Below are 27,996 nucleotides of genomic sequence, written 5' to 3' on the forward strand. Positions count from 1 at the left end.
GAAAACATTAATATCAAATGAATATTGATTAAGGGAATCAGAAAAGTTAATAGTTTACAATCTTTATTCTGTCTGACTCAGAATATTTAGTTTTATTAAATAACTCCTAAAGTTGGTTTATTTCATTTCCTGTTTTAGCGCAGATTATATTTAGTTTTTTAATTTACTACTTTAGCCTATTGATAACCGCGATATTCTAACGTCTTTTTTATTAGTTCGCGCTCCAATCGCGCGCAAACATACAGACTAGAAAACCAACAATCAGAAAGAGAGAAGCAGGAACTTAATGCAGAAAAATCAGAGAGTTAAACAGGATTTAAATCAAAGATCTACAGCAATGGCCGCCAGATAGATAATCAGCAATCTGCAGTTGGTGAATTATTGATCTCAGAAAAGCTTCTGACTCAATAAATCACAAAATATTAATTGATCAAATGGAGATTGTGGATAAACCAGCCAGGTGTGACAGGAAGCATCAGGTAATGTGTGCAAATGGCGTGTTTGGACAGTGTTTGTTGTGTCCACTAGGGGGCAGCATTGGGCCATAATTGTTTTTCCTGCAAAGTTTCTAGAATACTTACATTTGTTTTGTTTGCAGATGATAACATCTTTTATAGGTGATAACTTTGATCAGCTTATGGCTGATATCAACTCTGAGTTATTTTCATTAAAGATGTGGTTTGATATTAAAAAACTATCTTTAAGTTTGGATCAAACCAAGTTAATGTTGTTTGGAAAGTGAGAAAGTAAAACAAATGACGTATTCTGATAGATAATGTGGCAGCAGAGACAGTTAAGGAAATTAAACTTAATAATAGACAATAAGACTTTTTGGCATATCTCATATAAAATACATTCAAACTAAAATATCTAGAAGTATTTCTATTCTCAGCAAACATAAACATTTCCTAAATGATGCTGCAATCATTTTATCTTTATCTGCATTCTGCAGCTTACTTGAGCTGCTGTGCAGAAATATGGCGCCTTTAAAACCTCGCTGTGAGCGTTAAGCACATTAAAGGAGCATCAGAATAATTCATCAGGCATCAGAATAATTTCATCATCAGACTGTTTATAGAGTCCCGCCTCCAAAAACATCTGGAAGAATTTCAAAAAGCTCAGCGGTGTGAAGATGCGAAGGTATGTATATGTTTGTTTACATGCATGTATGTATGTATGGGTATTTATATATATTTATATATATATATATATATATATATATATATATATATATATATATATATATATATATATATATATATATATATATATATATATATATATATATATAAATATATATATATATATATATATATATATATATATATATATAATATAAATAACCTGATTTGAGTTTAGGTAAATTTGACTTTGAATATTGTGTTTGTGTGAATATTGGCTAAAAACAAGAAGTTTAACAGAAAGTTTTCTCTACTTTAATTGTAATTAAAATGTGTGGGGGGGGAGGTGAATAATAAGTTTTATTTCTTCATTTACTTTTTCAGATCATTTCCATGAATAAAAGTCATTTCTCTGGCTGTTTATACCGACTGGTTTATTTGATGAAGGGTTTGGTTTGATGTTAACTAGTCTCTCCTTTGTGTTTATTTGGTTGATTGTTTGTTTGAAAAATATTTTTAAAGTTGATTTATTTATTGTTGTCAAAATTGTCTGAAATAAATTCCCTTTCATTCATTCATAATTTTTTCATTTATTCAAAATCTTAAATCTGGTTTCAAATAGAAATACATTTTCTATATGATGATAAAAAAAAAACAGAAGAAATATTTAGACTTTTTCTTTCTTTAATATCCATTTTTTTTCTTCATATATTTGGTTTATTGAACCTTCTGCATCAGTGGCCAATAAGCAGCGTTCATTCTCCTCATGTTTATTTAATCTGTTAAGTTTATTTAATCCGGGATTATCTTGGATTATCTGTTCCTCCTGCAGGTACTATCATGTCACCTGTATTTACCTTAGTAAAGTATTTAGGTTCTCTGCTGTAGGCTGGCGGCAGGTTACAGCTCTGTCTCTGTCCCTCCGCCAGGCCGGAACTACTTACCTGTTGCGCGCACCCATTAAGTTAATAACGTGCAGCTGTGTGCGCGCTCCCGACACCCTGGATAGATGAAGAGGAGACAGACGCGCGTGATGGTAGATGAGTTTTTCTCCTGACTAGAAGTTTGTTTAGTTTTTACTCTGTTTATGGCGGATATGAGTTAATGATGCCTGATGAGGCGTTTTATTGCCAAACTATTAATGATGCATTGATGGTGTGGATGAACACCGCCCCCTGCTGGAGGATGAAATTCTACATTTGACTGAAAACTGATTTGATGACAGAAATGAAGTCATTCTGTGTTTCATGGGATTATTTGATTCCTTCTTTCATGTTGAAAAGATCTTTAATATTTTTAGATGAAAATAATGTGAACGTTTCAGTGAAAACGAGGATGAGGAGGATTGGGATTACAGGGATTATTATAATCTAAGAGTCCATTTGAAATCATTTTAAATTCAGACAAATGGAGTAATAACTGAGAGGAACAAATGTTTGATGAAAATGATCCCAGGTGAGTGAAACCTTTCTTCTGATCAATAATCTGATCCATAATCTGATGATGAAGTGCAGAAGATCAGATTTATTTTAATGTAGACAGATTATAAACATTGTTTATGCCTCAGAGTCACTGATCTCTATTTATTCACTGGATTGCTGATTGCCTGAAAAAAGTGAATCTGCCGGCCGCCATATTGGTACTCCCCACTCCTACAGAGACGCTCAGTAAAATGCGTCCCTGTGCAGCAATTAGCTGCTAAAACCAGCAGTTTTCTGTCCTCAGGTCATTTCCCAGTCAGTGGATGAACTAAGCAATAAATCCATCTATAGCCGATGGATCCTAAATTTAGTCTGCAGACTAACATTAGTCTGGCTATCTCAGACTGACTGGAAGACATTGACTGAGTTAGACGCTGACATTGGGTCTAATGTTAGAAAGTAGAAATTAGAGGAAATAGAAAGTCATTCACTGGGAAATGTTAATGTAGGAATTCTTTATAGGGTGATGCTGTCGCTTCATGTGCTGAAATATATTGAATGTTATAATGAGGGGAAAAAAAACTAAAACATTTGCACCATATATATATATATATATATATATATATATATAGTAAATAAGCTTTACCATAGGAAGGAATATCAATCATGTGACATTTATTTAGTAGGTATTTGGTAAAAGCATCTAAAAAATTTCCCTGAATCTTAAAGTTTGGGTGAAATGATGGCCGCTCACACTGAGCCTGGTTCTGCTGGAGGTTTCTTCCTGTTCAAAGGGAGTTTTTCCTCTCCACTGTCTCTACAAGCATGCTTAGTGTGAGGGATTGCTGAAGAGTCAATGAGTCGATGCAATCAGCTGGTTTTCCTTAGATAGAAAACTTTGAATCAATCTGACTGGATGATCTGGTTGATCTGGAGCTATAAAGTGACCTGAGATGACATGATGTGAATTGGAGCTATAGAAATAAACTGAATAGAACTGATTTTGAATGTTTCTGAGTTGTCGTCGATCAGATCAATGCCTTGAAGTCTTGAGGTCTTCCCTCTTCTGAACCTTCAAACTCTTTGATGAACCGCTGGATGTCGATGACCTCATGAAGTAGTTTGATGACATCATTTCCAGCAGCTCTAAATCTCCCAGGATTGGAGGATGAAGTTTGATGCTAATTCCTTACTGAGTGCATAGACTGTATCAGCCAATCAGGAACAGGTTTATTAATTTACTGGTAAAAATAATTTTCTGCAGTTTATTTTCTGTGAGCTGTCGCCCCCTGCTGTCCGGCTGCAGTATCTATAGTCTAACTAAAAGCAGATGTAAACTTTCTCTATTTGTTTAGGTGGAATATTTTTGTCTCTCTGCCTTCCTGGAAATAAATCCAGATCCAGGATTACAGCAGACTATCTAGTTGGTCCTGGATTAAAGCTGATGTGAATAATCTCTGTTTCCGTCCCAGTTTGAGCTTCAGATGGAAGACTGTCTGCTTCGCGGAGACTCGTCTCGACTTGTTTCTCTGCTTCGCTATGAAGGACTCAGCAGCTTCACCCTGAACCGGCTGCACCACCAGGTTACCGAGGTAACGGGCTGGGCGGGGATGTTGCATCTTATCAACCCATGAAGAAAGATCCCAGCTTCTGCAGAGGAACCAGAGACCTGCTGGTCAGAAGCCTCTGATGTCACCGACGGCGCGCCGTAAAACCAGCAGAACCTTTTCCCTTTCAGGGTGAATCGAGTACTAGCGTAGTACAGGGAGGCACACCTGTGCAGGTAAACGGCAGGCTTTAGTCCTGTCCATGTAGGCTGGTTCTGCAGGCCAGCATGTTGGATGCAACGGTCCAACCTGGGGGGGGAGCTCTGGCTGATGCTTCATGGAAAAACCGCTTTTAAACCCTTTTACTGCATTTATAAAAGTTTTTAGGCTCATGTCTGTTTATAAATTCACATTTATTTACATCAACTTTAAGCCATTTGTTCTTTTAAATCTCAGCGTATGAAAAGAGTTAAAGTAAAGCAGAAACTTTTAATGCTTCACTAGAGGTAGAAAAGCCAGTGACCAGCTGTGGGTGGGCCCCCCTGGGTGGGCCCCCGGGTGGGTGGGTGCAAACGGGAGGAACTCGCTGCAATATATAAATATATATATAAAAAATTAATATTTAAAAAAATGGTGAAAGATTTTCATGACTTTTTGAAAAGACCCGCCCTCTTCACTTTAAAAAAAGAAAAATGCACCTGAGAGGGAACGCCTATTAAACACGTGCGAGGCGTGCAAAGCCCATTTCTCCTCGTGCACGCTCTGTTTAAAAGTTGCTGTCTGCATCGTTCATACAAGCTAACTTTCCCAAAGAAGATTTTCCCACCATGTCAGACTCGCCAGCGGTGAGTGAAAACGGGGACGAGCGCGAAGGACGGCCTTACGTTAACGTTTCACCAGAATGATTGACAGTTAGGAGGACCACTGATTGAGATGATCCACCTGGAAATAAAACAGCCTCCACTGTAGCTTTAAGGAGCTCTGATTGTTTTATGCTTGTTTATTGTTTCAGGAACTGCGTAAGCGTGAGTTCTCCAGGGTTCTGGTGGTGTTGAAATGTTTGACCACTCTGTCGGAGAACAAGGAAGAGCAGCAGACTCTGGTGGGACTGGGACTGACCGCTAAGGTAACCAGTGATCTGATTGGTCAGAACGCTCCTGGACCGCTGTTACCTTGGTGATGATGTTCTTTAGGTGCTGTCGTGGTTCAAGACTGTTCATGACCTGCTGACCTCTGACCTCCAGAAAGGCTCCGCCCCCCTGCTGAGCCTCACAGAGCAGTTCTTCGACTACTTTGTGGTGAGCAGCATGTCCACCCTGGCAGGTCCATCAGATGATGGATTAGGCAGATCCAGATGTTTTCCTCCAGCTGATGGTTTGGTTCAAAAAGCTGGAGATGTTTATCAGTAGCTTCAGTCATTAGAAGTTTTCCTTCAGCTGCACTTCCTGAATCAGAGGTTGGTAAGAACTAAGTCAGCATGTTTGTCTCGTGGATCCAGGGCGGTAAACTCATGAATATGCAGACCTTATTCTCATGACTAAACTGATGATTTCCCAACATATAACTTATAGTGCAGTTTGTGGGGTTCTCTGTCAGAGTAAAACACTAAGCCACATACCCCAATAGGTTGGGTCAACGCATGTATGCCTGAGTCAGTCATACTTTATGCAACTTATTGCTACACTTATTGCAACTTATTGCTACACTTATTGCAACTTATTGCTACACTACCCCCGGTTAGACCCGATCCAGCCACCCAGACATGTGAAGCCAATAACCACAATATGGCCCCGCCAGACTCCATTACAGCCCGTCAAACCTCATCAGGCCCCATCAGACCAAATAAGACCCTCATCAGGCCCAGTCAGACTCCATTACAGCCCGTCAGACCTCATCAGGCCCCGTCAGACCTCACCAGGCCCCGTCAGACCTCATCAGGCCCCGTCAGACTCCATTACAGCCCGTCAGACCTCATCAGGTCCCGTCAGACCTCATCAGGCCCCGTCAGACCTCACCAGGCCCCGTCAGACCTCACCAGGCCCCGTCAGACCTCACCAGGCCCCGTCAGACCTCACCAGGCCCCGTCAGACCTCACCAGGCCCCGTCAGACTCCATTACAGCCCGTCAGACCTCATCAGGCCCCGTCAGACCTCATCAGGCCCCGTCAGACCTCATCAGGCCCCGTCAGACCTCATCAGGCCCCGTCAGACTCCATTGCAGCCCGTCAGACCTCATCAGGCCCCGTCAGACCTCATCAGGCCCCGTCAGACCTCATCAGGCCCCGTCAGACTCCATTACAGCCTGTCAGACCTCATCAGGCCCCGTCAGACCTCATCAGGCCCCGTCAGACCTCATCAGGCCCCGTCAGACTCCATTACAGCCCGTCAGACCTCATCAGGTCCCGTCAGACCTCATCAGGTCCCGTCAGACCTCACCAGGCCCCGTCAGACCTCACCAGGCCCCGTCAGACCTCACCAGGCCCCGTCAGACCTCACCAGGCCCCGTCAGACCTCACCAGGCCCCGTCAGACCTCACCAGGCCCCGTCAGACCTCACCAGGCCCCGTCAGACCTCGTCAGACCTCACCAGGCCCCGTCAGACCTCGTCAGACCTCATCAGGCCCCGTCAGACCTCGTCAGACCTCATCAGGCCCCGTCAGACCTCATCAGGCCCCGTCAGACCTCGTCAGACCTCATCAGGCCCCGTCAGACCTCATCAGGCCCCGTCAGACCTCATCAGGCCCCGTCAGACCTCATCAGGCCCCGTCAGACTCCATTACAGCCCGTCAGACCTCATCAGGCCCCGTCAGACCTCATCAGGCCCCGTCAGACCTCATCAGGCCCCGTCAGACCTCATCAGGCCCCGTCAGACTCCATTGCAGCCCGTCAGACCTCATCAGGCCCCGTCAGACCTCATCAGGCCCCGTCAGACCTCATCAGGCCCCGTCAGACCTCATCAGGCCCCGTCAGACTCCATTACAGCCTGTCAGACCTCATCAGGCCCCGTCAGACCTCATCAGGCCCCGTCAGACCTCATCAGGCCCCGTCAGACTCCATTACAGCCCGTCAGACCTCATCAGGTCCCGTCAGACCTCATCAGGCCCCGTCAGACCTCACCAGGCCCCGTCAGACCTCACCAGGCCCCGTCAGACCTCACCAGGCCCCGTCAGACCTCACCAGGCCCCGTCAGACCTCACCAGGCCCCGTCAGACCTCACCAGGCCCCGTCAGACCTCACCAGGCCCCGTCAGACCTCACCAGGCCCCGTCAGACCTCACCAGGCCCCGTCAGACCTCACCAGGCCCCGTCAGACCTCACCAGGCCCCGTCAGACCTCACCAGGCCCCGTCAGACTCCATTACAGCCTGTCAGACCTCATCAGGCCCCGTCAGACCTCATCAGGCCCCGTCAGACCTCATCAGGCCCCGTCAGACCTCGTCAGACCTCATCAGGCCCCGTCAGACCTCGTCAGACCTCGTCAGGCCCCGTCAGACCTCATCAGGCCCCGTCAGACCTCGTCAGACCTCATCAGGCCCCGTCAGACCTCATCAGGCCCCGTCAGACCTCATCAGGCCCCGTCAGACCTCATCAGGCCCCGTCAGACCTCATCAGGCCCCGTCAGACCTCATCAGGCCCCGTCAGACTCCATTACAGCCCGTCAGACCTCATCAGGCCCCGTCAGACCTCATCAGGCCCCGTCAGACCTCATCAGGCCCCCGTCAGACCTCATCAGGCCCCGTCAGACTCCATTACAGCCCGTCAGACCTCATCAGGCCCCGTCAGACCTCATCAGGCCCCGTCAGACTCCATTACAGCCTGTCAGACCTCATCAGGCCCCGTCAGACCTCATCAGGCCCCGTCAGACTCCATTACAGCCCGTCAGACCTCATCAGGTCCCGTCAGACCTCATCAGGCCCCGTCAGACCTCACCAGGCCCCGTCAGACCTCACCAGGCCCCGTCAGACCTCACCAGGCCCCGTCAGACCTCACCAGGCCCCGTCAGACCTCACCAGGCCCCGTCAGACCTCACCAGGCCCCGTCAGACCTCACCAGGCCCCGTCAGACCTCACCAGGCCCCGTCAGACCTCACCAGGCCCCGTCAGACCTCACCAGGCCCCGTCAGACCTCACCAGGCCCCGTCAGACCTCACCAGGCCCCGTCAGACCTCATCAGGCCCCGTCAGACCTCACCAGGCCCCGTCAGACCTCATCAGGCCCCGTCAGACCTCATCAGGCCCCGTCAGACCTCATCAGGCCCCGTCAGACCTCATCAGGCCCCGTCAGACCTCATCAGGCCCCGTCAGACCTCATCAGGCCCCGTCAGACTCCATTACAGCCCGTCAGACCTCATCAGGCCCCGTCAGACCTCATCAGGCCCCGTCAGACCTCATCAGGCCCCGTCAGACCTCATCAGGCCCCGTCAGACTCCATTACAGCCTGTCAGACCTCATCAGGCCCCGTCAGACCTCATCAGGCCCCGTCAGACTCCATTACAGCCTGTCAGACCTCATCAGGTCCCGTCAGACCTCATCAGGCCCCGTCAGACCTCACCAGGCCCCGTCAGACCTCATCAGGTCCCGTCAGACCTCATCAGGCCCCGTCAGACCTCACCAGGCCCCGTCAGACCTCACCAGGCCCCGTCAGACCTCACCAGGCCCCGTCAGACCTCACCAGGCCCCGTCAGACCTCACCAGGCCCCGTCAGACCTCATCAGGCCCCGTCAGACTTCACCAGGCCCCGTCAGACTTCACCAGGCCCCGTCAGACCTCATCAGGCCCCGTCAGACTCCATTACAGCCCGTCAGACCTCATCAGGCCCCGTCAGACCTCACCAGGCCCCGTCAGACTCCATTACAGCCCGTCAGACCTCGTCAGACCTCACCAGGCCCCGTCAGACCTCACCAGGCCCCGTCAGACCTCACCAGGCCCCGTCAGACCTCACCAGGCCCCGTCAGACCTCACCAGGCCCCGTCAGACCTCATCAGGCCCCTTCAGACTCTATTGGACCCCTTCAATCATCAATCCTCTACCCAAGGGGTGTCAAACCGGTTCCAGAAAGGGCCGTGTGGCTGCAGGTTCTCTTTCCAACCAAGCAATCGCACACCAGACTCCATTCATCCCATCAAGTCATCATGTTCAGATTGAACTGAGTTGATGAGATGACTGGAGTCTGGTGTGCGATTGCTTGGTTGGAAAGAGAACCTGCAGCCACACGGCCCTTTCTGGAACCGGTTTGACACCCCTTCTCTACCCTGTAAGAAACCGAACCAGTAGCTCCCATTCTCACCATTGTTTGTTTTGACTGTCAGTCACTGCAGTTTCAGCCTCATGGAACCATGATTCAACTTATGTCACCTCTGATGCCCCCTGCTGGCAGTTCTTGATTCTCTTGTTGTTTGTTTTGTTTTTTTTAGGTAGAGTTTATAAATCATTTATGTATGATTATAAAGTTAAAGACCAAAAACAAAGCACTTATGGAGGAAAAATAATCTGTTTATTTACATGGTGCATATTTACCAAACATGTCTTTACATAGTAATTCAGACCAAGCATGCAGACGGGTTGTTCCCATTCCAGTTGGTCCAGATGATCCAGTTAAAACATTTCCTTATTTAAACCTGTTAAAGGTGAGTTATTGACTAGCAGAAATAACTACATCTGGTTTAGCATTTAGTGAATGTGGAAAGAGTTGGAGTAAAACCTACAGAGCAGAAATCATACATCTAATTATCAATACAGACCTAAAATAATCCAACACATCAACTTTCCACCCGTGAAAACACACATGAAGTCAGAGAAGATATTGAAAGGTAAGTCCAAAAAAGTTTAAAATCAATCCACTGGACTTTGTTTCCAAGTTTGAAGACGTTTCTCTTCCATCCAGGAAGATTTTTCAGTTCAAAATGTCAGAAATAGCGTTTAGTTCCAGGTTTTATCCAGCAGCCCAACAAAGCCTGGTTTTAGTTTAGAAAACATGCAAATAGAAACGGATGAACGGGTCCCCCCCTTTGGAATGGGGGTCGTTTGGCTTCTTTGTTAGCCTGCAATGCCCCATACCTGTCTATGTCTCTGGAAGGGGGGGCGTTAGAGGGAATTGTTGGCCTGGCTGAGGTCTTCTGTTCTCCTGTAAAGGTGTTTGAGCTGCGATGATACCAGGAAGGAATCAACTATTGCTGCATTGGAGGTTTTTGGGTTTTTTGGATGACTCAGAATCTTCACCAGCATTAAAAAGTCTGCTCTATTCTCTTGGTTCAGATGGGAGCTGACCAGGTTGATTCAAAGACCAATCTATAAAAGCTGTACAAGACGTTTTATGTATCCAAAGAAAAGATATAAGGCAGCGGTGATGTTCATAAACCCAACACCTCCATCCTCTACATATTCCAGCACAGCAGGTCTACCTTACCGAGGTGTTCACCTGGAAAACTCACTGAAAAGCATGCCTGAAACGGGCTTTAGAAGCATATTGTGTTTCAGTACACTTGTAAAAATGTGACAGGTCCTGAAGGAAAGAAGTGATTGCCGAAAGTATCAGGTTCATGAAATCTGAAGTAACTCAGCAGCTCCTGAACTGACACTGATTCCAACATGCAAAGGCTGAGTGAATGTCACCTGGGCTCGGTGCAGGAGGACCATGTTTGTAGAGATGCTGTAGAAGGAAAGAACCCCTGCATGATAATCCAGATACACTCCTATCCTCGGAAACTGGGGCCCTGATAGTACAATTTCTTTACCATCATGTATGAATTTATTATTGTGGCAATATAGGGCCCAGGACATATTGTTATCTCCAAACCCACTGGTTACTCCTGTTCTGGGGACGTCTTTGTATGCGACGGCCACGGAAACCATCCCAGTCCACTCCACCTCCCAGTAACAGCGGCCTGTCAGGCTTTCTTTGCTCAGAACCTGAAACCGGTCTTTAAATCTCTCTGAACGGTTAGTGTACCACTGCTTTTTCTTCACCTGTGTCACTTTCCTGTTCTCCATGGACAGCACCAACATCTTATTCACCGTGTTTGGATCCAAGGTGATCTGACATGTGTATGATAAGAATGCCGATCTTGTCCCGGGGTCCCCCGATGGAGGACTCTGTGCTGGGAGTGGTACACTCTTTAACTGGCCAGGTGATGGGAATGACTTCTTGTCTTTTGTCTGGTCTGGCGGTGGATTTTTGGCTAACTTTGGTGAAGGACAAGCTGAAGGAGAGACTTCTGATGTATTTGGAAGGGAATATCTTGTGGAACGAGTCATAGACTTTTTCGGTTCTGGGTTGGTTTCTGCTTTGAAAGTCTCAATCAAGGACATGTAAGATGGCGGCTCTGGACCAATATTTGACTCTTCTGATTTTGAATAAACTGGCGAAGATAAAACTGTTGACCCATCTGGTGTTGGTTTCAAAGTCTTGGACTCACTTGAAGGTCTGTAGATCGGTGCCATTGGCTCAATATTGGAATATTTAGAGTATGGTTGAGGTGGCAGTACCTGGGATTCGGATGATTTTAGGCGTGATGATGCCATTGCCACGGTCTTTGACTTGGCTAGTTTTGGGGAAACTGCTGTTGCTGAAACATTGGACTTCCCTAGTCTAAGGGCAGCTGTAGGGGGAAGCTCCATTGAACCTTCCTTGGAGAGTGTACCCTGTGGTGATGCTAAATGCTGATGTGGTGGCGTCAGTGATGGATCTGCTTTAGTCATGGGGATCCTGGTCCAGCCATGAATCAGGGTGTCCTGCAGTTTCTGAATGAGCTCTGTGACAGCCTCCATCATCTCATGGAAGGGTTTAAGAGAATGGATCCTGATGTCTGGGTTTGTTGATGAACTGGGTGATGCCAGTGAAAGGTACCTGCGTAGAAACTGGGCGTGATCTTCGCTGAGCGACAGGTTCTTCAGCTCATTGTCTCTTCTGGTCAGCTCTGAGATCTCCTGCTGCATTCTCTGCTGAAGCTCTCTTACCCAGCGGAAATTCCTTTCCTGCTGCAACCTGATCTGCTGCTGTACATCATTGCTTCTTTTCTGCAAGAGCTGCAGCAGCTGGTTGAACATGGTCTGGACGTCCTTCACTACTTTATCAGCGGAACAGTTGATGGCTTCCCCCTCCTTCTCAAGTTGCTTCAAGTTTTCCTCTCTGTCTTTGATTCTTTTCTGGATGTTTTCCCGCCTTGAATCGAGCTCCTGCTGCCTCTCGGTCCTCTCCGCCGCCGCTGAGACGGTGTCATGTCCTTTATGTTCATCCACAGAACACAGGTAGCAGATGGTCAGCTGGTCACTGCGACAGAAAACCTCCATTTTATTGTGAAGGGAGCAGATGTTCTCCTGGATGTCTGCAGAAGCTGTGATCAGCTTGTGGGTCTTAAAAACTGGGGAGTTGTAGTGAGGCTGGAGGTGAAGGTCACAATAGGAGGCCAAACATTGCAAGCAGGACTTGGTAGCCTTAAGCTTGTTCCCGGTACAGAAATCACAGTCCACATCTGCGGGTCCCCCATAGAGGTGAAGATCAGGAGCAACTTTGGGTCCGCTCTTCTTCATTTCTTGCACTAGCTCGGCTAACATGGTGTTCTTTCTCATGGCGGGTCTTTGTGTGAAGACCTCCCTGCACTGAGGACAGCTGTAGGACCTTTTCACTTCATGCTCCTTCCAGTGGTTTGTAATACAGCCTGCGCAGTAGTTGTGTCCACAGGGAATCGTCACTGGATCTTTCAGTAGATCCAGACAGATGGCACAGCTTAGCAAGTCTTCATCCAGGGAAAGTTCTCGCTGAGCCATTCTTCACCGCAGAGCAAAGCAGAATTGCAATCAAATCCGAGCTGTTCTGTTCAGACGAGGTTTCACTGAAGGAAGCTCGACACAGACTGGAGTTCTCGGTCCAACTACAACAGAAAACCTGTTTACGAGAACGAATGACAGAATGATGCATCAGCACAGGACCGGATCACCTGGTTCAACCTCATTCCATGGTTTCCTACGCCTAAAGGTGGCCTGGTCCCAGGGCCGGTCCGGTTCTTTCATTCTGTCTGATTCAGTTCAATCAGGCAGCAAAAAACAGGCATTTAGTCACAGTATCAGCAGTAGAGAAATGTGTAAAACACAAACCTGTAAATCTCAGTGATTGTTAACCTCACACACCGTCATTCCTTTACTACCTTCACCCTGACAGAACAGAGTCAGGTAACAGGTTGAGCTTCATTCCAGGACGATGACTGCAGTTTGTTTATTCAGCTGCATCACTTGGTCTAAATTTATCCAAAGAGCTGCAGGAAATGACAGCACTTCGTTTTTCTCTCTGTGTGTCTCCTCCTATTTCCAGTATAGCTTTGGGAATGTTCTTCATGCGTCTCTGCTGCAGTGCACCGATTTTAAAAGACCGGATCAGTGCCTCAGCAGCCTTGGATTTCTGAGGAAGCAGGTGAATCACTGTGCATCTCAATGATTAAATAATAAGGCCAAACCAGGCATCTCCAAAGTTGCTCCTCGAGGGCCGCTGTCCTGCAGGTTTTAGAGGTTTCCCTGCTTTAGCACAGCTGATTATTATGATTATTATGATTGCAGTTTAGCAATAGCCTGTTAACCAGCTTTCAATTAAAATCAGCAGTGCTGGAGCAGGGAAACCTCTGGCTCTGTTCAAGTTCATGGGATGCAGCCTCAGAAGGCCAAATTCGTATGACGTCATAGCGTGGCGCCGAGGTCTGGTCGGATTCCAAGACTCCTCCCCGAATTGAAGGATGGGTCCGCTGTATCCTCCGTAGCCTTAGGTACAACATTGGAAGGTTGTTAAAGGTAAACATACTGGTAGACCAAGGAAGACATCAAAGTGTCGAGACGGAAAACGAAACGAGGTTTGAACGGGCTGAGGAGAAGCAATGGCGGACTGAGGATGAAAGTCATTCACTGATGAATCTCCAATCTGCATTGGGCGAGGTGATGATGCTGGAATGTTGGTCCAATGAGATTTCTAAAGATGAGAACCTGAAGAGGACCTGCTAATGTCCATTCACTGCAGCTCTGGGGCTGCATGCCTTAGCTGCTGGCCAGCTAAAGGCACTGATGGCTGCCATTACATCTTCAATAATTGAACAGGTTTACTTGGAGATTTTGGACACTTTTCTTATCCCATCAGTTGAAAGGATGATGAAATCGGTTTGCATCTTGCCATAGTGCAAAAACTGAAAATATTCCTTGGGAAAAAAGACACATAAGGTCAGTGTACTGGCCTGCTAATAGCCCGTATCTTATGACAAGGATCCAACCTGCAGAACTCATCTGGAAACGGCAATTGGAGAAAGCTGGAGCGTTCTTTAGTTTTTCATCATTTCTTCAATCTGCTTGGTCTAATAAAGTAACAGTTACTGACTACCTCGCTTTATTTCTGGATATCTCTTAGTGTCTCTTGTAGCCAGACACCTGCCATCCAAAATGCCTTTATTCTTGTATCTTTAAATGGTAGTAGGCCAGCTGACAGCTTTCCCAGGGTCCGGACAACAGTCTTTTTGCCGCCCCCCCACACACACCTGCCACCATCTGTTCCATCTATTGAAATATTGAAAGCTCTAGCCTTCTCTAGCGTCAACTCTAGCTTTATCTAGCGTCAGCTCTAGCCTTCTCTAGCGTCAGCTCTAGCCTTCTCTAGCGTCAGCTCTAGCTTTATCTAGCGTCAGCTCTAGCTTTATCTAGCGTCAGCTCTAGCCTTCTCTAGCGTCAGCTCTAGCCTTCTCTAGCGTCAGCTCTAGCTTTATCTAGCGTCAGCTCTAGCCTTCTCTAGCGTCAGCTCTAGCCTTCTCTAGCGTCAGCTCTAGCTTTATCTAGCGTCAGCTCTAGCCTTTCTCTAGCGTCAGCTCTAGCTTATCTAGCGTCAGCTCTAGCTTATCTAGCGTCAGCTCTAGCCTTCTCTAGCGTCAGCTCTAGCCTTCTCTAGCGTCAGCTCTAGCTTCTCTAGCGTCAGCTCTAGCCTTCTCTAGCGTCAGCTCTAGCCTTCTCTAGCGTCAGCTCTAGCCTTATCTAGCGTCAGCTCTAGCCTTCTCTAGCGTCAGCTCTAGCCTTTATCTAGCAGTCAGCTCAAGCCTTCTCTAGCGTCAGCTCTAGCTTTATCTAGCGTCAGCTCTAGCCTTCTCTAGCGTCAGCTCTAGCCTTCTCTAGCGTCAGCTCTAGCCTTCTCTAGCGTCAGCTCTAGCCTTCTCTAGCGTCAGCTCTAGCTTTATCTAGCGTCAGCTCTAGCCTTCTCTAGCGTCAGCTCTAGCTTTATCTAGCGTCAGCTCTAGCTTTATCTAGCGTCAGCTCTAGCCTTCTCTAGCGTCAGCTCTAGCCTTCTCTAGCGTCAGCTCTAGCCTTCTCTAGCGTCAGCTCTAGCTTTATCTAGCGTCAGCTCTAGCCTTCTCTAGCGTCAGCTCTAGCCTTCTCTAGCGTCAGCTCTAGCTTTATCTAGCGTCAACTCTAGCCTTCTCTAGCGTCAACTCTAGCCTTCTCTAGCGTCAGCTCTAGCCTTCTCTAGCGTCAGCTCTAGCTTTATCTAGCGTCAGCTCTAGCCTTCTCTAGCGTCAGCTCTAGCTTTATCTAGCGTCAGCTCTAGCCTTCTCTAGCGTCAGCTCTAGCCTTCTCTAGCGTCAGCTCTAGCTTTATCTAGCGTCAGCTCTAGCCTTCTCTAGCGTCAGCTCTAGCCTTCTCTAGCGTCAACTCTAGCCTTCTCTAGCGTCAACTCTAGCCTTCTCTAGCGTCAGCTCTAGCCTTCTCTAGCGTCAGCTCTAGCTTTATCTAGCGTCAGCTCTAGCCTTCTCTAGCGTCAGCTCTAGCCTTCTCTAGCGTCAGCTCTAGCTTTATCTAGCGTCAGCTCTAGCCTTCTCTAGCGTCAGCTCTAGCCTTCTCTAGCGTCAGCTCTAGCTTTATCTAGCGTCAGCTCTAGCCTTCTCTAGCGTCAGCTCTAGCCTTCTCTAGCGTCAACTCTAGCCTTCTCTAGCGTCAACTCTAGCCTTCTCTAGCGTCAGCTCTAGCCTTCTCTAGCGTCAGCTCTAGCTTTATCTAGCGTCAGCTCTAGCCTTCTCTAGCGTCAGCTCTAGCTTTATCTAGCGTCAGCTCTAGCCTTCTCTAGCGTCAGCTCTAGCTTTATCTAGCGTCAGCTCTAGCTTTATCTAGCGTCAGCTCTAGCTTTATCTAGCGTCAGCTCTAGCCTTCTCTAGCGTCAGCTCTAGCCTTCTCTAGCGTCAGCTCTAGCTTTATCTAGCGTCAGCTCTAGCCTTCTCTAGCGTCAGCTCTAGCCTTCTCTAGCGTCAACTCTAGCCTTCTCTAGCGTCAGCTCTAGCCTTCTCTAGCGTCAGCTCTAGCTTTATCTAGCGTCAGCTCTAGCCTTCTCTAGCGTCAGCTCTAGCTTTATCTAGCGTCAGCTCTAGCCTTATCTAGCGTCAGCTCTAGCCTTCTCTAGCGTCAGCTCTAGCCTTGTCTAGCGTCAGCTCTAGCCTTCTCTAGCGTGCCTTCTCTAGCGTCAGCTCTAGCCTTCTCTAGCGTGCCTTCTCTAGCGTCAGCTCTAGCCTTCTCTAGCGTGCCTTCTCTAGCGTCAGCTCTAGCCTTGTCTAGCGTCAGCTCTAGCCTTGTCTAGCGTCAGCTCTAGCCTTCTCTAGCGTCAGCTCTAGCTTTATCTAGCATCAGCTCTAGCCTTGTCTAGCGTCAGCTCTAGCCTTGTCTAGCGTCAGCTCTAGCCTTCTCTAGCGTCAGCTCTAGCCTTCTCTAGCGTCAGCTCTAGCCTTCTCTAGCGTCAGCTCTAGCCTTCTCTAGCGTCAGCTCTAGCCTTCCCTAGCGTCAGCTCTAGCCTTCTCTAGCGTCAGCTCTAGCTTTATCTAGCGTCAGCTCTAGCTTTATCTAGCGTCAGCTCTAGCTTTATATAGCGTCAGCTCTAGCCTTCTCTAGCGTCAGATCTAGCTTTATCTAGCGTCAGCTCTAGCCTTCTCTAGCGTCAGCTCTAGCCTTCTCTAGCGTCAGCTCTAGCTTTATATAGCGTCAGCTCTAGCCTTCTCTAGCGTCAGATCTAGCTTTATCTAGCGTCAGCTCTAGCTTTATCTAGCGTCAGCTCTAGCCTTGTCTAGCGTCAGCTCTGGCCTTGTCTAGCGTCAGCTCTGGCCTTGTCTAGCGTCAGCTCTGGCCTTGTCTAGCGTCAGCTCTGGCCTTGTCTAGCGTCAGCTCTGGCCTTGTCTAGCGTCAGCTCTAGCCTTCTCTAGCGTCAGCTCTAGCTTTATCTAGCGTCAGCTCTAGCTTTATATAGCGTCAGCTCTAGCCTTCTCTAGCGTCAGATCTAGCTTTATCTAGCGTCAGCTCTAGCCTTCTCTAGCGTCAGCTCTAGCCTTGTCTAGCGTCAGCTCTAGCCTTCTCTAGCGTCAGCTCTAGCCTTCTCTAGCGTGCCTTCTCTAGCGTCAGATCTAGCTTTATCTAGCGTCAGCTCTAGCTTTATCTAGCGTCAGCTCTAGCCTTGTCTAGCGTCAGCTCTAGCCTTGTCTAGCGTCAGCTCTGGCCTTGTCTAGCGTCAGCTCTGGCCTTGTCTAGCGTCAGCTCTGGCCTTGTCTAGCGTCAGCTCTGGCCTTGTCTAGCGTCAGCTCTAGCCTTGTCTAGCGTCAGCTCTAGCCTTATCTAGCGTCAGCGCCAGCCTTGGGCTCTATCAGCGCTAGGCTTAGGTAGCATCAGCGCCTGCCTTAGCTAGCGTCGTCTCTAGCCTTGGCTCGCATCAGCGCTAGCCTTAGCTAGCATCAGCTCTAGCCCGGTGTAGCGTCAGCTCTAGCCTTAGCTAGACTAAGCTCTAGACTTAGCTTAGTCAAATGATTTGAGGAACTTTTCTATTTTTGAAATTTAAATCATGACGACAGGAGCTGCGATGGTCTGATCTGTTGTAATGATAAAATCTTCTCCCAGCTGCATGACGTCAATCTAATCCGGTCTGTTTGTCTCCCAGCTGCTGGGAGAGTCGTCTCTTCCAGGTACGCTCCTTGTCTGTCTGTCTTCTGTCCATCTCGTGGTCTGGCTGTCTAACCGCCGCTGCCCCCCTTAGCTGCAGAGTTGTCGGTGGTTCTGCTTCAGCTGGTCCACCTGTCTCTGGAAGATGGAGTTCACTTCCCACTCAGACTTGAGGTAACCTTGGCAACCACCAAAACGTATCGGGTCATGCTACCAGCTGCTGTGCATCAGTCAGGGAACCATGATGACGCGTTTCTGGTTTCAGGCTATCAGAACCTATAACAGCATCCTGGAGTCCATCAGCCGACAAGAGAGGAGACTGATCCAGATGGACCAGAACCAGACCCGGATACTGTAAGCAACCATAACACTGCGGCATACTTCAAACATTAGCTGTTCCATGGTTAAAGGAACAAACACTTGACCCACCTGCCGGCATTCCTGCCTCTTTCCTCATCTACCTGTCTGACAGGTCTCAGGTGGCAGCTGCAGTCCTGACTGTTGGAGGTGAGTTTGGAAACTGAACCAGGCACACATGTCTGCTGTGTGGCCGCTGCTCACCGCCAGGGGATTACTGTTCATCAGCAGTAATCCCCCTGAACTAATCTGTAATCTGTAGGTTTAAGCTGGTTCAGTGGTTCTGCATTAAACTCCGCCTCCTCTTTGCCTGCTTATTACCTGCAGATTGAACCTTTCTGAGTAATGCTTAAAATGTCCAATCAGAAAACTTTTTAATCTTGTAATGGCCGTTAGTATGCTAGCCTTAGGTAGATACCTAGCATCACAACCCAGTCTCATGGGAAAATGTACCCCCACTACGTTGGTCCACACTGCAAAACGTAGTGGAGGTACATTAATGGCCATTTTTTTTGTGGTACTGTTACGTTTCTTCTGCCTATACGCTTTCTATTGTTTTACGTCCTAGTCACGTGACTTTCAAGATTCCAGCTGGGAGAAGAAAAAAAATAAATATATGGCCGACATTCGCTCATTTTTTGTGGAAAGATTAATGACTTGAGTTTGTTTTTGCATTAAAATGAGTTTTGATTATATTTCTAGTGAGAAATGTATAGTTTGTTGCCAGAATATTTACTCAGGGAATGTACATATTCACTTGCTTGTTCGTTTCTTGCAAAGATTTTTCAAGAAAATGTGAAACTGTAACATTTTGGTATAAACATGGCTGAGATTTCTCTAACTTTTAGTGGGAAAATCAATAATTTCAATCAGTTTCTGCATTTAAATGGGTTTTGATCACATTTATAGCGAGAAGTGTAGGGTTTATTTACATAATATTTACTTCGTGAACATACATAATCACCCGCTTGCTAGTTTTTGCTACGTTTTTCGGATCTCGTCAGGATTATGTGAAATTGCAACGTTTTGGCTGCTACCCATCGCCTAGCATTTAGCTGCCGCCCCGATTCAACATTGAATTCTTTGTGATTTAACTCCATCTGACGGATCAAACCCTCGCCACTGCGTGCGTTGCGTCTGAGGTTGATTTTCAGATCAATGCATTACGTCGTGGCATACGGGAGAAACTAATTAAACTAGTTAAAAAAAGGATCACGGGTTAAGATCGGATGTGTTTTATTTGGAAATCTACCGGATCCTTTGTGCATTTCACTTCCTGTTTGGTGCGATCTCATTGATGGGTTTTGACCAGATTTTGACCAAAGAGGAACTAAAAAAAAAAAAAAACAATTTAAATACACAACCAGCATATCTGGAATCAGTGACAGAGAGCGACTGGGACCAGAAGTTTATTAATTTCTCCCCACTGATTTCCATTCAAAATGTTTTCGATCCCACCGGGCTGTAGGGAAGGGGCGGGCATACCGCCACCTACTGTTCATGAGTGTGTAGCAACATTGTTTTACATCTATTAAATTCTATTTTTTTTATTTTGTATTCTGAAGATAAATAAATAATGCTTTCCTTAATCTATAAATATCTTTTATATTTCCTATATTTCCCAATAATCCTTTAAGACTCCATTCTTGGCCTGTCCTCTTTTCAATTTCTTCCTTTCAGGTTCATATGTTTTGCAGTTCATCAATACATCTGCATTTTCTATCTCTCCACATCCTTCACATTTATCATTAATTTTCCTCCCTATTAAGTATAAATTGTCATTTAAATAAGTATGACCTACTCTTAATCTGATCATTATTATTTCTTCCCTTCGGTTTCTCTCATTAATATTTATATTTAATACTGACTTTTGTACTTTATATAACCTTCTTCCTTTTTATCTTCATTCCACCTTTTTTTGCCATTTTTCAATTTCTTTCCTCTTAATAAATGATTTTCCTTTCCCTAAAGGAATTGTAATTGTTATTGCCTCCTCTAATTGCTAATTTGTCTACTACTACTACATTTTCCCACTTTGACCTTTTAAGGTTAGCATATTGACCAAAAGCTGACACCAAAAATAAAGCAATCGATTATGTACAACAATATGCTACATTTAATGAAGACTAATACAGATTTTACTCTCTTGTAAGAATTAGTTTCAGGTTTTATAGGGGAGAGTTTGTATCGGCAGTCATCTGGGAATCTTTTATGTATTTACTGGTAAAGAACAACCTCTCAACCCATTTAATGTAAATGTTGCATCGAACCAGAAAGTTATTTGAAGAGCATAGATGCATAAATATATGCATAGCTTTAACAAGGGCCTCATGAAGGTCTGTTCTGTTATTCTCTTTTGGAAAATATAGACATTGTGGGCATTCATTTCCCTGATAAGCTGGTGAAGATTCTTAGACATCCAGGTCATAATCATTCCAAAAAAAAAAAAAAAAAAAAAAAAAAAAAAACAACTTTGGACTTTGTTTTTCAAGTTTGAAGACTTCCCATTCAGGACGTTTTTCAATTCAAAATTACAGTAGCCCAACAAATCTTTGTTTTGGCTAAGAAAATATGCAAATTGAACCTGATGCCTGATCCCAATAGCTTGACTCTGAACCGAATTTGATCCCTATTACTTTTTGGCCACATGCACATTATTGTGCTGCCTGGTCAACCCTAAGAAAATGTTCTGGAACTGCCACTGAACTGACACCCAATGCATGGAGGGTAACCCAAAAAGGGCCATTGTTAGAGAAACTGGGTGCCTACAAAGTGCTGTTTTCAAGCTAATTAATGGAAAGTTAGGTGGAATGAAAAGTAGACAAATAACAATTACAATTCCTTTAGGGAAAGGAAAATCATTTATTAAGAGGAAAGAAATTGAAAAATGGCAAAAAAAAGGTGGAATGAAGATAAAAAGGAAGAAGGTTATATAAATTACAAAAGTCAGTATTAAATAGAAATATTAATGAGAGAAACCGAAGGGAAGAAATAATAATGATCAGATTAAGAGTAGGTCATACTTATTTAAATGACAATTTATACTTAATAGGGAGGAAAAATAATGATAAATGTGAAGGATGTGGAGAGATAGAAAATGCAGATGTATTGATGAACTGTAAAACATATGAACCTGAAAGGAAGAAATTGAAAAGAGGACAGGCCAAGAATGGAGTCTTAAAGGATTATTGGGAAATAAAGGAAATATAAAAGATATTTATAGATTAAGGAAAGCATTATTTATTTATCTTCAGAATACAAAATAAAAAAAATAGAATTTAATAGATGTAAAACAATGTTGCTACACACTCATGAACAGTAGGTGGCGGTATGCCCGCCCCTTCCCTAGAGCCCGGTGGGATCGAAAACATTTTGAATGGAAATCAATGGGGAGAAATTAATAAACTTCTGGTCCCAGTCGCTCTCTGTCACTGATTCCAGATATGCTGGTTGTGTATTTAAATTGTTTTTTGTTTTTTTTTAGTTCCTCTTTGGTCAAAATCTGGTCAAAATCCATCAATGAGATCGCACCAAACAGGAAGTTAATTGCACAAAGGATCCGGTAGATTTCCAAATAAAACACATCCGATCTTAACCCATGATCCTTTTTTTAAACTAGTTTAATTAGTTTCTCCCGTATGCCACGACGTAATGCATTGATCTGAAAATCAACGTCAGACGCAACGCACGCAGTGGCGAGGGTTTGATCCGTCAGATGGAGTTAAATCACAAAGAATTCAATGTTGAATCGGGGCGGCAGCTAAATGCTAGGCGATGGGTAGCAGCCTAAACGTTGCAATTTCACATAATCCTGACGAGATCCGAAAAACGTAGCAAAAACTAGCAAGCGGGTGATTATGTATGTTCACTAAGTAAATATTATGTAAATAAACCCTACACTTCTCGCTATAAATGTAATCAAAACCCATTTAAATGCAGAAACTGATTGAAATTATTGATTTTCCCACTAAAAGTTAGAGAAAACTCAGCCATGTTTATACCAAAATGTTACAGTTTCACATTATCTTGAAAAATCTTTGCAAGAAACGAACAAGCAAGTGAATATGTACATTCCCTGAGTAAATATTCTGGCAACAAACTATACATTTCTCACTAGAAATGTAATCAAAACTCATTTTATTGCAAAAACAAACTCAAGTTATTAATCTTTCCACGAAAAAATGAGCGAATGTCGGCCATATATATATTTTTTTTCTTCTCCCAGCTGGAATCTTGAAAGTCACGTGACTAGGACGTAAAACAATAGAAAGCGTATAGGCAGAAGAAACGTAACAGTACCACAAAAAAATGGCCATTAATGTACCTCCACTACGTTTTGCAGTGTGGACCAACGTAGTGGGGGTACATTTTCCCATGAGACTGGGTTGAGCATCAGCTGTAGCCTAGGGTAGCATCAGCGAAAGCCTTGGGTAGCATCGTCTCTAGCCTTGGGTCGGCAGCTAGCCTTAGGTAGATACCTTAGCGTCAGCTGTAGCCTTGGGTCGGGTCAGAGCTAGCCTTGGGTAGCGTCAGCACTAGCCTTGGGTAGCATTAGCTTCCCATCACATATCCTTGTGTAGGACACTGATTTGTAGCATTCCTCTCCTGCTGTACTGATTCAGGGTTTTGTGTGTCGCTGCTGGCAGTACATCAACAGCCAGACCGTGCAGCAGCTACTTGGTTGGCTCTTAAGATCACATGGTGTTACTCTGACTGTGGGGTCACCTCACTGTTAAAAGTCCCGCCCACATCGAGGTGGAAAACCAATCAAACTGCACCAAGTCAATCAGTCTGGCGTTACTGGGCTGAGGAACCATTTTAGTCCTTCAGAAAACATGGAGAACCTGGAGCTAAACCGCCATCCTGTTCCTCAAAATACAGCCAGAAAATGTCCTCCATGTTTCTAGTTTTCTTTCCAGATTACGAGTTCCAGGTCAGCCTATCGGAGGCGCTGTGCCGCCTGACGCCTCACAGAGGGCGTGAGCAGAGAGCCAATCAGTGGTTCTCTGACAGTAACATCAGCTCCGCCTTCTGTGACATCAGAGACTCTGACTTTGAGGTGGTGAGTGAGCGACTCACCTTGTGGGCGTGGACACCTGCTCTACCTGTCTCTGATCTACACCCGCCTATGTCTGCAGGACTGCAGGCGTTTCCTAAACTTTGTTAACGGTTCCCATGGAGACGAGAGGAGGTGATGGCGTCTGTTTGTTTATGAAGTATTTCTGAAAACATCCTGATGATGCTTTGCTCTGATTTCTGGGTTTGTTTTGGACGACCTGAGGATGTTTCATGTGGGGAACGGTTCTGTTTGATTTCTGTCCTCTAGAGTTTATTCGCTGCCCTGCCTGCAGGCCTTCCTCAGCTCCACCCAGGTGGGTTTTTATTCCACCTGCCGTCCTTCAGAGCTGGAACTCTCAACTCATCCGATCATGTTTTCCTGCAGTTGTTCCGACCCAAAGACGACAAGCTGGACGAGTTCTGGATAGATTTTAACGTGGATTCAGGATGTGTCAGCTTCTTCATTGATGATCCTCAGGTTGGTTCCAGTGCAGATCTCCGCCTCTACCGGCCGCTATCACCTAGAAACAGGAAGTGGTTGATTTTATAGCTTATATACTCAGGAATATCCCGTTAAAGAGGTTTAGATCAAACTGAGACCAAAACCCAGATCCACCAGTTTAACATTCACTGTTATCAGGGGGGTTTACCATTAGGCGATAGTAGGCAGTTGCGTAGGGCCCCACATTCCTGGGGGCCCCATAAAACTGTTTCCATGTACGGTTAATACAACTATTCCTTATTTCTGCACATTAATTATGTTTTTGATCAAAATCCTTTGTCTAAAATGCCATCAGAACGCTGATAATATTAAGTGTGTCTCAGCCCCCCCCCTTCAGTGTCCACCATATTGGATCAGTCCATTTGCTGCACATGTTCAGAAAGGTCCAAACAGACAGCAGCAAGCCATTTGAAAACAAACCATGCAAAGAGCAGTGTTGCCAACTTAGCGCTTTAGTCGCTATATTTAGCCACTTTTCAGACCCCTCTAGCACTTTGATTTCTAAAAAGCTCCTAGCGCCAAATCTAGAGACTTTTTTCTGCTACTGGAGACTTTGGAGACAACATCTAAAAGCAGCGAACTCTGCTCTCCAGAGCGAGTAGATTGGTAACCCCGCCTCCTGCTCTCCTCTATCTTGTCTGCTGTCATGATTCATGCAGCTATTATTTCATCCAAATGAAAAATGGAGAACAGATAAGCATGTATGAACCAGAACAAAGGGTCAAATCAAGGAGGAACTATGGTTCCGAACTCTCTAATGCTGCCCACACCGAACGCAGCAGGAGCAGCGAGTTGACATGCAAAGTCAATGGTTGATGCGCGTCGAGGTGCAGCAAAATATCCCGCCCCGTGTTTTGAGCTGCAGGCACAGTGCATGTGAGCAGCTGAAGCAGCGCGTCTGGAGCGTTGGGAGCATTTAAGCATCTGACGCGTGCGACGCACCACAAATGTGCTGCCGATCGAGATGGAAAAATTTAGCTTTTGCTTCTTCGACGGGCCGCATCAACCAATGAGAGAAGCTGATCTGGGAGCTGGCAGGGAGTCAGACGCAGCACTGCTGATGCAGAGCGCTATGATCACTCCTCTGAAACAGTTTATTAACGCCTAAATTAACTTCAAATGTAGAAACCTGCCGGCAGAATATGTTGGCTTTTATTATCCTGCTGCCTGCAGGATAATAAAAGCCAACATAGTCTGAGCGGCTCTGACAGAAATAATATTGGAAGGCAGGATGGTAATCTGGATGAACTGACTGCAGGGACCAAGTTTTCAGGTGGATTTTCCCACTTAAAAACATAATAACACTACTTTATTCCCACTGATCACAACAAATATGGCTGCAAGGCAAAGAAAGGATAGGGTAGCTCCGCCCAACGCGCGTCAGACCCATTTTTCCACAGCGCAGCCAGAGCAGCAAAGCTGCTTCAGCCGCGCGTCAGAACTAAACTGGTAGAAGCAGCAAAAATGAAGCAGCAGACGCTTGATCTTTAGGATGCACTGATCTCGGTTTAATGAAACACGTAGAAGAAGCTGAGTCCTTGACTGGTTGAGAAGAGTTGGACCCATCTGACCCTCTGCTCCTTGTTCCACTTGTTTCTCAGGCTTTCCTGTGGGGCTCCATCCAGCTGCTGCGTGAGGACGTCCACTGTTACGATCTGCAGGTCAAAGATCACGGTGAGATGAAATGACTTCCAGAACATCAGCTTGTCCTGTCAGTGTACCTGAACCCTTCGCCTCCCTCAGGATTCATTTAGCTTCTTAATGAGAGCATCTTTGATCTCAGTGACGCCGTAGCATGGAGCAGCCTCTGGGGGGCAGCGTGGTTTAGGAATGTGCCATCGTGATGGGAAGGTCACAGCATTAGATAATCATCATGATGAAACTAGTTCTTTCTCACTGAGATTAAGATCTCAGATCTAGAACAGATAGATCAGAGCCACATCGCGCTGTTTTAATGAGCAATGAGGCTCCGTTTGTTTGTTTTCCCATCATGCTTTTCTGCAGAGACGGTCCTCAGAGTTAGACTGATCAATCCCATCATGCACGGGAACATCAGAGGCTACATGGTGGCGCTGACCTTCAGGGCTGAACACCAGAGAGAGCTGGAGGAGGCAGCATGGAGAGTCTTCAAGGTAACCAATCAAAGATGGATGCCATGCTCAGGTTTTCCTCTGCTTAGTTTAGAACAGCGCCTCCTGCTGGTCATCTTTGTGTTTGAATCAATGAGGTTTGAGTTACCTGATTAATTTTGCTGCTGATTTGACTCCAGAAAGCGGCGAGTTCAACAGGTGGAGGTGAGGTGGTCCAGAACTCCCCCTCTGCAGAGCGACGCGTGGGTCGATCGTACAGCCGGAAGAAACCCCAAAGCAAGAGTCAGCTGAAGAGTGAGTAGATTAAAGCTGGATCCTGTGGAGGACCCCGAGGGAGGGGGTGAGTTTAGAGGGGAGGTAAAGCTGGGTGTCATCTGCATCTAAAACTAGATATTCATCTATATTCTTAATACTGTCTTTGGCTCAGAGAACAAAAACTAAATCAAACCTTCGTCTGTCCTCAGTTTTACCGCTGTCCTCCCCGAGCAGTGAAGACGAATGCTCCTCGTTGAAGGTAAAACCGACGATCTCCTGAACTGGGTCCTTTTCCCTCCAGGTTTGACATTTTTATCACTTTAGGTCGCTGCAACAAGCCGAGCTGAATTTCTCTTTGATGGGATCCAACATTCTACTCCTAAAACCGGCGGTGAGACTGCAGCTTCAAGTGAGGCACGGAGGGTGGCGTCCGAGGCACGGGGGTGGGGACCGAGGCACGGGGGGTGGCGTCCGAGGCACGGCGGGTGGCGTCCGAGGCACGGGGGTGGGGACCGAGGCACGGGGGGTGGCGTCCGAGGCACGGAGGGTGGCGTCCGAGGCACGGGGGGTGGCGTCCGAGGCACGGGGGGTGGCGTCCGAGGCACGGGGGTGGCGTCCGAGGCACGGGGGGTGGCGTCCGAGGCACGGGGGTGGCGTCCGAGGCACGGGGGGTGGCGTCCGAGGCACGGGGGGTGGCGTCCGAGGCACGGGGGGTGGCGTCCGAGGCACGGGGGGTGGCGTCCGAGGCACGGAGGGTGGCGGCCGAGGCACGGGGGGTGGCGGCCGAGGCACGGAGGGTGGCGTCCGAGGCACGGGGGGTGGCGTCCGAGGCACGGGGGGTGGCGTCCGAGGCACGGGGGGTGGCGTCCGAGGCACGGGGGGTGGCGTCCGAGGCACGGGGGGTGGCGTCCGAGGCACGGGGGGTGGCGTCCGAGGCACGGGGGGGTGGCGTCCGAGGCACGGGGGGTGGCGGCCGAGGCACGGGGGGTGGCGGCCGAGGCACGGAGGGTGGCGACCGAGGCACGGGGGGTGGCGGCCGAGGCACGGAGGGTAGTTAGTGAGGTACACAGGTTGGCAAGTGAGGCACATGGGGGTGGCAACCGAGGCAGGGGGTGGCAACCGAGGCGCACGGGGGGTAGTTAGTGAGGCACAGGGGGTGGCAACCGAGGCGCTCGGCGTGGAAACCGAGGCACAGGGGTTTGTTTCCGAGACACTTGAGTTGGCAACCAAGGCGCACGGGGTGGTTACTGAGGCACGGGGTGGTTACTGAGGCACGGGTTGGTTACTGAGGCACGGGGTGGTTACTGAGGCACGGGGTGGTTACTGAGGCATGGGTTGGTTACTGAGGCATGGGGTGGTTACTGAGGCACGGGGTGGTTACTGAGGCACGGGTTGGTTACTGAGGCACGGGGTGGTTACTGAGGCACGGGGTGGTTACTGAGGCACGGGGTGGTTACTGAGGCACGGGTTGGTTACTGAGGCATGGGGTGGTTACTGAGGCACGGGGTGGTTACTGAGGCACGGGTTGGTTACTGAGGCATGGGGTGGTTACTGAGGCACGGGGTGGTTACTGAGGCACGGGTTGGTTACTGAGGCACGGGGTGGTTACTGAGGCACGGGGTGGTTACTGAGGCACGGGGTGGTTACTGAGGCACGGGGTGGTTACTGAGGCACGGGGTGGTTACTGAGGCACGGGGTGGTTACTGAGGCACGGGGTGGTTACTG

At 47.1% G+C, this 27,996-nt stretch overlaps 2 protein-coding genes across 2 annotated transcripts in view; one reads left to right on the forward strand and one right to left on the reverse strand.

Moving 5' to 3' along the window:
• Positions 1–2,077: 2,077 nt before the first annotated feature.
• sycp2l (synaptonemal complex protein 2-like) overlaps positions 2,078–27,996 on the forward strand; it is a 31,515-nt gene continuing 5,596 nt past the window's right edge. Inside the window, exons 1-17 of the mRNA XM_038273346.1 lie at positions 2,078–2,157; positions 4,015–4,134; positions 5,102–5,215; positions 5,283–5,387; positions 18,008–18,032; positions 18,104–18,183; positions 18,275–18,363; positions 18,482–18,516; positions 23,286–23,428; positions 23,505–23,557; positions 23,693–23,738; positions 23,810–23,902; positions 25,528–25,600; positions 25,931–26,058; positions 26,196–26,310; positions 26,481–26,530; positions 26,596–26,662. Of these exons, the coding sequence (XP_038129274.1) occupies positions 2,131–2,157; positions 4,015–4,134; positions 5,102–5,215; positions 5,283–5,387; positions 18,008–18,032; positions 18,104–18,183; positions 18,275–18,363; positions 18,482–18,516; positions 23,286–23,428; positions 23,505–23,557; positions 23,693–23,738; positions 23,810–23,902; positions 25,528–25,600; positions 25,931–26,058; positions 26,196–26,310; positions 26,481–26,530; positions 26,596–26,662 (1,363 nt within the window). The 5' untranslated portion in view covers positions 2,078–2,130. The remainder of the gene's footprint in view (positions 2,158–4,014; positions 4,135–5,101; positions 5,216–5,282; positions 5,388–18,007; positions 18,033–18,103; positions 18,184–18,274; positions 18,364–18,481; positions 18,517–23,285; positions 23,429–23,504; positions 23,558–23,692; positions 23,739–23,809; positions 23,903–25,527; positions 25,601–25,930; positions 26,059–26,195; positions 26,311–26,480; positions 26,531–26,595; positions 26,663–27,996) is intronic.
• LOC119775377 (E3 ubiquitin/ISG15 ligase TRIM25-like) lies at positions 10,277–13,155 on the reverse strand. Its single transcript, XM_038273344.1, has one exon. The coding sequence runs from the start codon at positions 12,847–12,849 to the stop codon at positions 10,621–10,623; it is 2,229 nt and encodes a 742-aa protein (XP_038129272.1). The 5' UTR covers positions 12,850–13,155; the 3' UTR covers positions 10,277–10,620.

The sequence above is a fragment of the Cyprinodon tularosa genome, unplaced genomic scaffold (genome assembly GCF_016077235.1).
Source record: "Cyprinodon tularosa strain WSP-4 unplaced genomic scaffold, ASM1607723v1 ctg869, whole genome shotgun sequence".
NCBI lineage: Eukaryota > Metazoa > Chordata > Actinopteri > Cyprinodontiformes > Cyprinodontidae > Cyprinodon > Cyprinodon tularosa.

Coding starts and splice junctions, on each gene's coding strand:
- LOC119775377 (XM_038273344.1), bottom strand. CDS start 12,849: ATGGCTCAGCGAGAACTTTCCCTGGATGAAGACTTGCTAAGCTGTGCC.